Below are 12,667 nucleotides of genomic sequence, written 5' to 3' on the forward strand. Positions count from 1 at the left end.
TGCACAGATTGAAGTAGGGAGGAGTCTGACACTCTCAGTTCAGCTCAGGACAGACTGAAGGACAAACAAGCAGAAAGGAGAAGAAAATATAACTAAAGCGGAGTTTTCCAGAAGAATAAGAGGATATTGAAGCATATTGAACACTGCCTGTCTGAAGAACAGTAAGTTTTTGCCTGATTTTCTTGTATTTTAATTATTTTTCATGACTTGATACACTACAACACCAGTAGGCCCAGCCTCGACTGCCTGCTGTTGTTTGTTTGTAGGGGGCCATACAAATTTTGCACATGACTTCACATGTGAGAAATGTGTTGAAAGCTGTGCACAGGTTCTCTTTAGTTAATGTCGTTATTTCAACATTGTTCTGCTGTGATTTGGCTCAGTGTAAATCTTGTGAAGGCTGCCTTAATATAATAATAATAAACAGAAGAATCAACATGGGTCATATTTTCTGGTGCATAAGATTGAACTGAACTGCAAAGGTTTCTCAATCCTTTTCTTTTCTCCGCCTCTGCAGATGTCCGTGTCTCCAGCTGCCTTGGCTGCTCGACGGGTGCTTGCTGCTGCGTCACATTCAAGCCATGAGGGAGGAGGTCAGTGTGTCTTTATTGTTCCTCTCAAACCAAAAAATGCATCAACGCCTCCAGGTTCAGAGCTTCTGAGTTGAACATTAAGTGAACGAATGAATGTGCAGGGAGACGCCCTGCACATTCATTTGACTTGGCAAATGACCAGGAGTCTTATTTTATGATTGATATGCACTCTGTAGACGAGAGAGGCAGCTGCTATCATTTCATTTTCTTCCTTCCCCTCTATGCCGTATTTAGTGCTTCAGTCGTGCACTTCCTCTGATTGTGTTTTCCACAGCGAAAACCTGGAAGATACTGACCTTTGTGTTGGCCTTACCTGGTGTTGGTGTCTGCATTGCCAACGCCTACATGAAGATGCAGGCACACTCTCATGAGCAGGCAGAATTTGTGCCATATCCTCACCTGCGCATCCGCACCAAGGTGAGTCTCAAACCGCCTGCACTGAGATCTGTAATGGTATGGGATGAATATCAGTTGTTTTTGTCTCCTGCTGTTGACTTTCTTTGTTTTTATGTCTCCTTCCAGAGATTCCCGTGGGGCGATGGAAACCACTCTCTGTTCCACAACCATCACACCAACGCTCTGCCTGAAGGCTTCGAGGAATCCCACCACTGAGAGGATCCGCCACATTCATCAGCCGTGTTTTGCTGCTTGTATAAAACTGCAGTCTGCAGCGTACTTGGCTTACTTATACTGACCGAGGGGCCACCTAGACATGAATAAAACCACTTTGTGTCATTTCTTTTGACCTGACGGTGTCTTTTTAGATATCAACACTAGGGGGCGGCAAACATCCTGCAAATAAGGGCTTTCAAAGACTAAAAGAAGAGGCTGCTGATATTTTAGAAAGTGCAGAGTGCTGCAGAGATGATGTATTTTTGCAGGCCAACCTGGAGGTTCGCATCACACTCCCTCCACGTAAAGCGTTGTAAATATTTTAAATTGGATTTTAGATTATTGCAGAAAATAAGCTCTGTGGCAATCGAACGTTTATGATACTTACACGTTTTGCTGAGTAAGATAATCTTTACAAATAAACACCACTTTTATGATTCTTAAAGCGCGAATGCAATCTGCAGAATTAGAACGTTTACGTTAAGCTTTAAACAAACTACACCTCAGTCACATGACTTCACGTTTCCACCACTTCGCTTTCCTCTTAGCGTGACATCGAGCATAAATGTACAAGTTGGAAAGTTTTCGTCAGCATAGTTTGCAAGAGCTTGAGTTCAAACACAACTACAAAGACAGACTAGTGAGTAGAGGAGTGTCCGTGTTCGGTTTTATAACATTCAATGTCCCTGACGGACTGTAGTCTCATATAGCCATTTGTTAGCAACCACCGTTTTTACGCCACGTAAAAGTGTCAAAATTCATAAGAGGGTTTTACTTTGTACTGACGTATCTTGTGTTGTAGAACAAAACTTGCTCTTATGCTTGCGTTAATCTCAGATCTTATTTCCCACTAAATGAAAAGTCATCACGGCTCGTCCTCTTGAGACCATGAATCTCTAACAAACGGCTGTTTCACTCCGATGTGTGATTGAATAATGTAACCGGGTGATTACTGCGGCCGTTCTGCATCCCAACACTCCAACAAGAAGAAACCAGAAGCAAAGTGATGTTCCAACAATATATTCAGTGGCATAAATTGATATGGGACAGTTGTGATCTATACATTGTATATCTGCTAATCCATATTATCTCTATGTACAAAATAAACAACTGGCTACTAGACCAACCCTGATAATTCCAGTACTTCCAGCTTAATGACATTCATCAAATCCATCTTAAGACTTTTTCAAAAAAAAAAAAAAAAAAAGAAATCACAATGCAAATGTCATTAGTAAATTATAATACAATTATGTCATGCTGGGACGGGCTACAGTTTATATCAGATTACATCAAAACTAAATTGAAATGTATGCTTCCAGTTTATGAAAATAAATCAACAGTCAGCTCATACAGCAGGTTTTTCAGGTAATCATGCTGTTGAAGTAACCTGCACGTATACCTTCCAGACATTTGATAAAAACGAATACAATGGAAACGCTTCTAGAAGCTGATGATAAGCCCCACAGTCGACTGTGCCTTCTGAACTCACGCCACAAAACAACTCAACTCCATATTTCCCTCCGCGTTCAGCTCAGAGCTACCGTGGTCAGACTGAGTAGATCCTGTTTCAGAGTCTCGGTACAGTCGGCCTCTCTGGCAAGTCTGCGAAGGCAATCCCCAGCGAGGGAGGAGGACACGAAGGGCCGAGGAGAGTCCTGACACCCCAGCAGCAGAGACAGGCAGGCCCGGCCCAGTGCAGGGTAGCTGTACCGCTGGGAAAACCAGTACATCTGGGGGAGGAGAGCAGCCAGGGGCCCACCTCCTCCACCTGCTACTGAGGAGGAACGGGAGTCCTGAGCTACCGATTTCAGACGCTGTGCTGAACTTTTCAAGTTCTTTGGTCTTAACCTCAACTCCTCTGGATCTAGTGCTTTGTCCGCCACTGACGCACGGCCTGATCTGGAGGCTGGAGTGGCACTTTTGATTGTCTTATGGTCCCAAGTTGTATCGAGTCCTCTGCTGGCCTTTTGAACGGTTCCAGAGGTTTTGTTTCCGTCTGTCTGGCGCTGGGAACAGTTTGGTTTCTTTGTCTGTCCTGGTGGATTTTCTGCTTGCGCCTCAAAACCACTCAACTCTAACTCGGATGTTCGATTAGCCAGGTTCTCCTCGGCAGACTCGGTGCATTCGTGGTCCATTTTAGATGCGGCCTTCTCAGCTCTGTCCACCGCGGGAGCTGATGCAGCTCGACTAGCAGCCTTGGTGGAGCAGGACAGGAGAAGAGACACACAGAGAGCCTCCAACTCTCTCTGCAACTCAGTCACCAAAAATCTGCAAGCGCCAATCATCATCTCGCCTAAAGCGGTTTTCTGGAAAGCAAAGTCTTCTGTTGAGCGACCCCCTCTCTCTCTTTGGCACATCCCCAGTCCTTCGAGGACTAATTTGTCCAAGACCGGACACGGTCCTCTCCTCTCGTCTTCATCACCTTCCCTGGTCCTTCCGGTGTCCTTGGTGAGGCGACATCCATGCAGGTAATGCAGCACTGGCAGCAGCATGCCTGTGCTGACATCTTTGATGCGGATGGCTTCTTCCACATTACCCCGAGCTTCTCCAAATCCGCCTCTCAACAGAGCCCAGAAGTACTCAGAGCCGACCCCGTTCGTCCCCTCCCCCCCGGCTACTGCCTCCCTGTTGGCTCGGACCGGAGTCCCGTCGTCCAGCAACAAGAGGAGGTCAAAGTCGGAGACTCCGTAGGGACAGGTGTCCGCCAGCCGAGGCCTTTTCGAGGGAGGGGGAGAAACCGTGTCATTTTCACTGACCGACTGTGTTGTGACTGGACTTGGATGTTTTTTGTCGAGCTCCATTTTGATGGCGACCGTCAGGGCAGACAGGCATCCAATCAGTAGGGAGGAGAACAGCGAGTGGAGCTGAGGAGTCCGGCCTGAACGTGAAGAATTTAACCAATCGGAAAGAAACTTCCCACCTTCAGTGGGCTGGTCTTCATCCTCGTCATCTTCATCGCAGCCAAGAGGCTGCAGAGCCAAGAGCAGCCCGCCGCTGTCCAGAAGAAGCTTCTTCAACAAGGACTTGTTGCTGTTGGAGAAAAAGAAGGTTACTAAAGACCAAATATGATCACTTGTTCTGGGTTACCTTTGTAATGCTACAAGTAAATACAACACTTAAAATGAGCACATAGCAAACTCAAAGCCATTATTATATATTCATCTATATCAGAATGGCCTTTTTCACCAGATTAGCACACCAACAAATAGGACAATTTCTATAATCTTATGATATTCCAGCGATTAGATTTACAGACTCTCATCGTTACTGAACTCCTGTTCATATTTATCTACTACTCACCTGCTGATTAACGGCAGAGACAACGCACAGTTCATCTTGTCGGACTCGGAGCCCGACAGCATCACGTGGGCAACAACCCCAGAGCCGAATCCAGACTCGCACTGGACGCGCAGATTACTAAGAAGAGAAAAACCTGCAGAGACAGCCCAGATACCGACCTCATTATGAGGGCATCGGCCAGATGTGACTGATCCACAATAAATATTTAAGAGCCATTGTAGCAGCTGAAGGCTGAGATCCTAGTTTAATAGTACAAATGAATACAGTGTGAATTATCTTTAACCTTTGTAAGGCAATGGCAAAAGAGTTTAAGGGTCAACCATATTTTCTGTGTTGCAGATGAAGAGTCGTTATCTCACCAAGTTGTTTAACTTTGGCTTTCACTCGGTCCGTCTGTCTGCCTTTTCCCTCAAACCCTCCCCCTCTCTGGCAGAGATGGTGACGAATCAGCGCGACCGAGCCGGTTCGGACCAGCGCCTGCAAACAGTTCGGGTTGCAGCTCAGCCGGCAGAGCATCCGGAAGCACCTGCTGCTGGGGTCCTGGTGCTGGGTGAGGTAGTAGAGCAGGCCGGACATGACGCCTGAGCTGATCAGAGCGGCCGACGGGTCGGTGGCGTGGGAGAAGCGCGACAGCAGCAGCAGGATGGGCGACTCGGGCGTCCAGGGTTCGGGGTGGTAGGGGTGGTGGTAAGCATTCTGGCGGGGCACCGACGGAGGGGTATCAAGAGTGACTTTAGTCAAACAAGCTGCTGAATGAGGACGCTGCCTCCTTCTGTGAGGGGAGGAGAACTTTGAGGGAGAGACCGGTGTCTGGGTTGTTTTCGTGGGAGAGGAGACGGTGGAAGAACTGGGCTGGGTTTGCGGTGTGAGCACAGTGCAAGGTGGAGGACTAGAGGGAGGCGGATCAGTGCTTTTACATGAGGATGACGGGTGGGGCTGGGCCGAAGAGGACCCGGGGGAAGGCTGAGCAGCTTTTTTGGACGAGGAAGAGGCAGTAGGGTTGGATGGAGAAGAGCTTTTAAGAGAGGAAAAGGAATCGGGGTTTGGAGAGGAAGTCTGAGGGGATGAAGACGGTGGGATCTGAAGACTCCCCAATTCTCCTTCAGCACCGGAGGAGTCCAGCAGGTCCCCCTCTGAAGAGATCAGTCCCTCAGACACCAGCCAGGACCTGAAGAGAGAGCAAAACGCATGTAGATAAACAATAGAAACCAGTAGAATAAATTTACAGATAAACCGGTGCTTTTAATTGTCCATACCTGAGACTTAAAAAGCTCGATGAACAAAGACCGTGCTCCTTTCCTGCTTCCTCCTTCTTGCAGCCCTCAGGAGGAGGAGGGAAGTCAAAGGAGTCAAAACACGAGGAGGGCAGGAGCTCGGTGGGAGACATGCTAGAGGAGAGGCTCACGTCCATCTTCTCGGCAGATTGTTCCTCGCCTCTGGTGAGCTCAACCAGTCGTGCGACCAGCAGAGGGACCAGCCCCAACTCGTGCAGCTGCTCCATGGCAGACTCGTCAAAAACAAAGTCCACACAGGCCAGGATGGCTAGTCGGGAAAGGGGATGACTCTGGTGGGCAGCCAGGAAGCCGACAAGCACCTCCAATCCACTGCTCTCCTTCACCTTGGCGCGGTTGACCGCCTCCTTGCAGCACAAGCACAGCGCCTTGAGGAAGACTCCAGACTTCAGCGGGTCCCTCTTGACCTCCTCGGTGAACTTCTGAATGACCCCCAGGGACCCCACGAAAGGGCGAAGGCAGCCCTGGGAGCACATGTTGGCCAGGGTTTTCAGTGCCAGCTCCTCAAAAGGGTTACCACTCTGCCCCGACGCCATGACGCCGAGCTGAGCGAGGACTCCGGACCGGGACACCTCCCTGGCACATTCGACACCGCAGCCCCGGGTCAGCTCGTGGAGGGCCTTGAGCGCCGCCCGCCTCAGCGCCTGCGGGTATTCTGGAGCGATGAGCGGGGCGAGAGCCGTGAGGGTCCCCTGGGTGAGCAGCGACAGGCGGTTAGAGTGCGTGTCCGAGAGGTAGAGCAGAGCCCGAGCAGCCGACTGAGCGCACTCCAGTTTGGGACAGGGCTCTTTGGGCGGAGCAGCAGTGGTGGGGGAGGATGGGCCCGAAGAAAGAGACACACACAGGAGGAGGAGAGGAACACCACCTGGAAGAAGTGAAGAGGGTGGTTTTACAAACATTTCACAGATCATATCAACAGTTTCTGCTACCAGTGTGAGCATCTCAAATAAGTCATTTGAAAATGTTAAATAACGTTTTGACATTCAGGACTTACCAGCAGAGTGGATGAGTGCGGAGCTCTCTGGGTCCATGGCCAAGTTTCCCAAAGCGCGGGCTGCTCGGTTCTGGACCGTCTCCAGAGCCATGTTCTCCTTCAGGATCTCCACTGGGACCGTCAGGAATAGTTACGAGATCAATGCAATGAATTGTGAAAATGCCAAAGATTGCGGCAAAAGTTTTAAAAAGTAATTATTCTAAATTTAAGTGATCACTTACCGACAATACTGATCCCATCAAGCTTACGGACCTGTGGTGGCAGACATTTAAAATGTGAGTTTTAATGGGTGGTTTAATAAATAGAGCTTCCAGTATCTTCTCTATTATTAATTTTGTCTCACCTCTATGCGCGTCTGCAGCTCCGTGCAGCAGTTTGCTAAGATGCTCAGAGCCAGGTCCAGGGTCTTCCTGGAGCACTCTGGGTTTTTGAGCAAGTCCAACAGGGGCCGGAGACCGCCTTGAGTTCTGAACCGGGCAATGCCAGCCTTGTCCCCCTTGATGTGCTGCGTGCGGATAGCAACCAGGGCTCGCCACTGGGAGACCCTGGACCTCTTGTCCCCATCTCTGCCACCGCCAGAGTCAGCCCTGCCATGGCCCTGGTGTTCAGCTCCAGGTCCGGGTTTACAGAGGTGAGCCAAGCACCAGGTCAGAGAAGCCTCTGGAGAGGATGGGTGACCCTCTCTAGAGGGGACTCGACATTGTTTCCCGTCACCTTGCACAGGTGATGCAGCCATGGTCCCACTTGCCTGACAGGCTGCGGGTTCAATTCTCTTAATTGTCCTCCTCTCAGTAGAGACGGATATGAATCACTCTGTGGAGCATCACTGGACGCTCACAGTGACACACTGAGGAATTAAACATCATGTCCTTTCACTTTAAATCGTTAGCTTCTTTACTCAACTGGTTATTATGTGCTCTTCGTCAGTTCATTCATATAGTTTTTTTTTTTTTTTTCAAAGTTTCCGCAAAAAAACAACATTCTGGTGTGATCAGAAAACTACAGATACCATGAAAAAGGAAAGTTGTACCACCTGACGCCGCGCTCGCTGATGGGAGATGGAGTTCCAACAGCTTCGGTCCACTCCCTAAAAAACAGGCCTCACATCGTGAGAAGGCCGAACAAGCGTTATTCTACGTGGTAGACGTGTATTATCTCAATGGAACATATTTTCACACATCAAGTGGCGGATTAAAGCTCTAATGGATCAATGTTTTGTTACCACTGGCCGAATAATTTTTGTGGAACAAAATGCAATCGCCTGTGTTAGCCGCTAACGCCATCTTTAGCCAAACAACAAAACAGGGGCGGTTGAGGGAGGGAGCAGGGAGTGAAGAGGTGGGCCGGTAAGATATACGCTGGGACTTGTAGTTTAAATATCGCTTCCTGTCACCTCCCCTCTTACACTTCTTTCCTTTAAAGAACTACAACTCCCCTTGGCAGCGATAAATAGCCGCTTGTCTCGAACAATTCGCAGCGTTTAGGGATTGTAGTTCATCTGGTACACCAGAGTACTCAAACGCCCGTTTGTAACTACTGCAACGGACTCCACGCCCCAAGCTGCTTAGCGACGTTGTTATAGTCATCGTTTTCCTCGATGCGAGAAAAGGCATCGGTGCCTCTGATATGTTGTTAAATTCCACGCTAGAGACACACAACTAATAAAAAAAACCACTTTAACAGTTATTATCTTAACATCATGGAGGTAATCGAGACAATTGTGATCCAAAGTACTGAAGTGGAAGAAAAGGAAACGGTTGTGTGCAGCGTGGACACGGAAAGGAGTAAAGCAGGTTAGTAGACTACACCATGAAGTTAAACAGGTTTCATCCAGTCAGCGCGTGAAGCGAGGAGGGCCCGATGAGTGCGCAGTCTCTACCCATTGCAGTGATTACAGTCATAAACCGTGACTCACATGTTACTTTAACGGCAACTAAATGTCGTCTTATTACCTCATATTGATGCAATATCCCAACAATTAAGACACTTAAAAAAAACTGGTAATATGTTAAATGTCATTTAATTTAACAACAATGACATGATACTCCTTTGTTCTCCTCTCTAGAGTTCATATGGACACTGCAGGCCACATGGCACCTTGTCAACACCAGACTAGAAATGGACCCGGCTTTTGATCAGCCGGTGTGCAAGAAGAAGAAACTCTGGGAGACGGTGGCAGAGAAAGTGAACGCCAAACTGAGAGAGTCGGAGGTCACCGATGTCACCGTGAAGGCCTACGAGTGTGACCTCAAGTGGAGAAACATGCTGGCCACATACAGGAAGAACTCCGAGAGGGCCAAGAGGCTGGGGGCCTCCAGCGTCCACTGGGAGTTCTTCAAGGCCATGAACGAGACGCTGGGTAAGAGCAGGGAGGAGATTGAAGCCCAGCGAAGGGCGAAGCTCAGCGGGACCAGAGTGGGCAAGGCCATAGCCAGCAAGAGGTTCACCCCCATCCTCCCTAACCCTCCTACAGCAGCGGCTCCCTGCTCCACGGCCAGGCCTCCACAGGACGTCCTACAGCTGTACATGGAGCTGCAAGAGAGGAAGATGAACATGTGGGCCCAGCAGAAAGCCCTGGAGGAGAGGAAGATAGAGGCCATCAACAACCTGGCCCAGGCCATCTCCAGCCTGGCCCAGAAGAACAGCACACAGATGTCAAAGGAGGGACATTAGGCCGGAAGAGACGCGGTTTTCTGTTACCAAAAACGTTTATCACCCTGCACGAGGACTGTTTGAGTGATTGTTATAAATGTTTTTAAGTCTGGTCATGTTGGCACAGTTTTAACTGTTACAGTTTTAGGATTAGTTTGGCCGGTCTGAACTTGAACCTGACACACACTCACTAATCATACCCTGGTCATCTTTATACTGCAAGCAGATCACATGAAAGTTGTCCTTTTTCTGTTGACGCTCCAATGGATGTAATCATCACTTATTTTTATATTGCCTGCAAAGACTGAATTATGGTTGGCTGATGTTGGAGAGCAAGAAAAGCTCAAATATTACTCACAAATAAGAATATACAGGCCCCCTGCCATCACTGCACCAGTTCTTTATATCAAATGTCATAAACATATGCAGATTAGACAAAATGAAACGGAAATGATCAGAGGAAGTCAGTCAGACTAAAACACAAATTTTTCAGTGAAAATAACAGATTTATATTTATAATCATTCCCAAAAGCTATCAATGACCATTCAATGAGACACTTGTACCATTAATGTATTAATAATATACACTGTCAGTATGCACAACTTCACTTTGTAATGTTTTCCAATAAAGAATTCTGAAATAAATACTACCTTATTAGTTTTGTACAGAAACACTTTACTTTTATTTTGAAACTTTTACCGGATATATTGTTATGGTAGTGCGTCTGTCTTGACGACAGGGCCTGACGGATTGGATGGTTGACGAGTGTATTTTTAATTATAAAAGTTCACTGCCCTCCAGTGGTCGACGTGAGGAACTGCAACATTTGTTCCGCAGGTAACAGTTTAAATATCAGTATAATATATAGTGATATTTATATACAACTCGTTTTCAGTGTGAGTATTACAGATAACAGTAACAATCAATACTGCCGATCATTTTTAAAAGAAAGTTTAAAGTTTTGTTGGTCTGGAGATTTATTTGACCCGGAAATTGTCACACTTGCATCAAGTTAGCCATAATAGCACACACTCACTTCCGGTTATTACTTTCAAAATAGATTTTGGAGGAAAAAATAATCTTATTTATTGCCACTTCATTCACCAGGCATCCTCATGTCACACGCTTCCAGAATCAAACATTTTAAACAACAAATCTGAGACGGCGTCACGTCTGTGCACGCCCTCGTCATCCATCTCCAACTCCCCCTCTCGGGTTATGGCTTCTTCTTCCTCAACGTCCCCTTGAACCACCTGTCCCATGTCCAAAAACACATTGTGCAACACACAGGCGGTCAGCACAACAGCTCTGGCTCGCTCGTAGTTTCCGATATCCAGATACCTGAGCCTTTTGAACCTGGCTTTCAGGTTGGCAACAGCCTGATCCAGGATGTGACAATGCTCCTCCAGCATCCTGTTGAAGAGCTCCTCTCTTGGTCCGTGACTTCCTGAGTATGGCGTTAAAATGTGAGCAGTGAGCGGGTAGTCGGCTCTGGCCAGGAGGCAGGAGCCAGAGGGCATCAGTTCAGGATGCTGTTTGAGTTTGTCCCTCAGAGCGCCACCTCGGTCCACGTCCGATCCTTTACTGATTCTGCAGTGTAGGAAACGGCCTTTACGGTCGCATGCGAGCTGCAGGTTTAGCCAGGAGTCGGGATGGGCCTCCTTCTTCATCCTCTTCACTTCAGGCCCTGTGCTCTCCACATCGTGTTTCCCTATTGGCAGGCGGATCGGGATGCGGGTGTGTCCCAACACTCCCAGGACCAGAGGGACACCTTGCTGCTCCTCCTGCTCCTTCTCTGGACTGCACAGTGGGAACAGGGCTTCCACAGCCTCCCTGCCTGGAGAACAGAGAGGAAATGCCCCCCATCATTATCACGTTCAAACCCTCAACCACTGATCATGCCCTACAAACTACACTGAGGTTTAACCCACCGACTGGCCACCTGATTTGCGTCTCTTCCAGCGTGTTGAGGCGCTCGCAGAAAGAGAAGAAGATCCTGTGGATGTTTCCTTTCTCCAGGTGGAAGCGGCGGGACACCGAGCGGTAGCTGACCCGCTCAGAGAGCAGCGTGAGGGACAGCAGGACGGTGTGGGACAGGGACAGGCGAGCCCGTCCCGCCATTCGAGCCCTGGATTCAGAGTTTTGAAGCAGGTCTGTGATGCACTGATGGGAGAAAGAAAAGTCCAGTCAGCAGATTCAACAGGTATTTCAGGTGAAACCTCATCATGGATACAAACAGTTTTATCTCACAGCAGGCCATATTTTAGGGAATGATTATTTATTCAGAACAAAGGGCAGCTAAAAAAAGCAACTTGTATATCTGCCCATCATGTAGGTATCTTAGTGAAGTTCTAACTTTGGGAGATTTGTTTTGTTATTGAATGTTATTCTTTATTGTTTAATACATTCACTCTTTAGATAAATCCATCCTACAAAGGAAAACACTTGAGATCATCCTAGACTTGTTTCTGTGCACAAGTAAAATGATGTAAACGTATTCTAACAGTTACTATCATCAATTTAACAGACCTTGACTGCTGCACCGTCAACGGTCTCCAGCGGCTCTCGGGACTCTGGCGTCTCTTCCTCTGGAGGACTGATGCATGTCTGTAAAACCTGGGGCTCCACACTGGCTTGACTCTGCGGTAAATGTACGCAGAGAGTCGGGGCAGGCTGCGTTTTAAGTTGCGCTATGAGCTCAGCCTCCAGGATCTCCTCCACCGCCTGGTCCAGCCGCTGCTCCAGCTCGCCCGGAGACAGCGGCTGCCATTCCCGCTCCACCACGTCCAGCACGGCTCTGCCCGCCGACAAAACGCACTCACTGACGTCCATGTGGGCCGGTCTATGTCCGCTTAGAGGCCATCGTCGCTTCGTGCATTGAGCAGAACAAGAGGACGAAGTTACTTGCAGCCGCCCGAAATGCTAAGCTAGCCCGCTAGCTAACGCACGGCACGCTGCCTTCATGTGCTGTCGGAAAGTTCGAAACTTTCAGGAACAACGAGGAACTCGCGTCATCGTCTGCAAAGTGTTGCTTATTGGAAGTTGAATTGAACGTGTGTTAAGCATAGATTTTCCATTATCTCGTTAAAAATTTGTAATTTATCAAATAAAAACATTCTCTGGTTACAGTCTGTCACGTGACGAATTGCTGCTTCTCTGATGTATGTGATTGTAATATATATATTAATATATTCTGGTTTTGGACCATTGGTCAAACAAAACA

At 48.0% G+C, this 12,667-nt stretch overlaps 4 protein-coding genes across 4 annotated transcripts; 2 read left to right on the forward strand and 2 right to left on the reverse strand.

Annotated features, from left to right (window-relative positions):
- cox6a2 (cytochrome c oxidase subunit 6A2) lies at positions 1 to 1,331 on the forward strand. The gene is made up of 4 exons (XM_079177603.1): positions 1 to 161; positions 518 to 593; positions 868 to 1,010; positions 1,116 to 1,331. Exons 2-4 carry the CDS (start codon positions 518 to 520, stop codon positions 1,203 to 1,205), a joined length of 309 nt encoding a protein of 102 aa, XP_079033729.1. The 5' UTR covers positions 1 to 161; the 3' UTR covers positions 1,206 to 1,331.
- A 17-nt stretch (positions 1,332 to 1,348) lies between these two features.
- On the reverse strand, positions 1,349 to 8,042 carry armc5 (armadillo repeat containing 5). Its single transcript, XM_079177602.1, has 7 exons — positions 7,135 to 8,042; positions 7,013 to 7,043; positions 6,792 to 6,902; positions 5,762 to 6,662; positions 4,865 to 5,673; positions 4,506 to 4,638; positions 1,349 to 4,235 (listed from the first exon to the last, which is right to left on the reverse strand). The coding sequence occupies exons 1-7, from the start codon at positions 7,525 to 7,527 to the stop codon at positions 2,732 to 2,734; spliced, it is 3,882 nt and encodes a 1,293-aa protein (XP_079033728.1). The 5' UTR covers positions 7,528 to 8,042; the 3' UTR covers positions 1,349 to 2,731.
- Positions 8,043 to 8,404: 362 nt separating this feature from the next.
- LOC306709804 (uncharacterized protein) lies at positions 8,405 to 10,077 on the forward strand. The gene is made up of 2 exons (XM_079178089.1): positions 8,405 to 8,584; positions 8,857 to 10,077. The coding sequence occupies exons 1-2, from the start codon at positions 8,491 to 8,493 to the stop codon at positions 9,462 to 9,464; spliced, it is 702 nt and encodes a 233-aa protein (XP_079034215.1). The 5' UTR covers positions 8,405 to 8,490; the 3' UTR covers positions 9,465 to 10,077.
- Positions 10,078 to 10,133: 56 nt separating this feature from the next.
- Positions 10,134 to 12,347, reverse strand: LOC306709803 (putative nuclease HARBI1). The gene is made up of 3 exons (XM_079178088.1): positions 11,974 to 12,347; positions 11,376 to 11,607; positions 10,134 to 11,281 (listed from the first exon to the last, which is right to left on the reverse strand). The coding sequence occupies exons 1-3, from the start codon at positions 12,274 to 12,276 to the stop codon at positions 10,563 to 10,565; spliced, it is 1,254 nt and encodes a 417-aa protein (XP_079034214.1). The 5' UTR covers positions 12,277 to 12,347; the 3' UTR covers positions 10,134 to 10,562.
- Positions 12,348 to 12,667: the final 320 nt, after the last annotated feature.

This window comes from Pholis gunnellus (genome assembly GCF_910591455.1).
Source record: "Pholis gunnellus genome assembly, chromosome: 17".
NCBI classification, from domain to species: domain Eukaryota; kingdom Metazoa; phylum Chordata; class Actinopteri; order Perciformes; family Pholidae; genus Pholis; species Pholis gunnellus.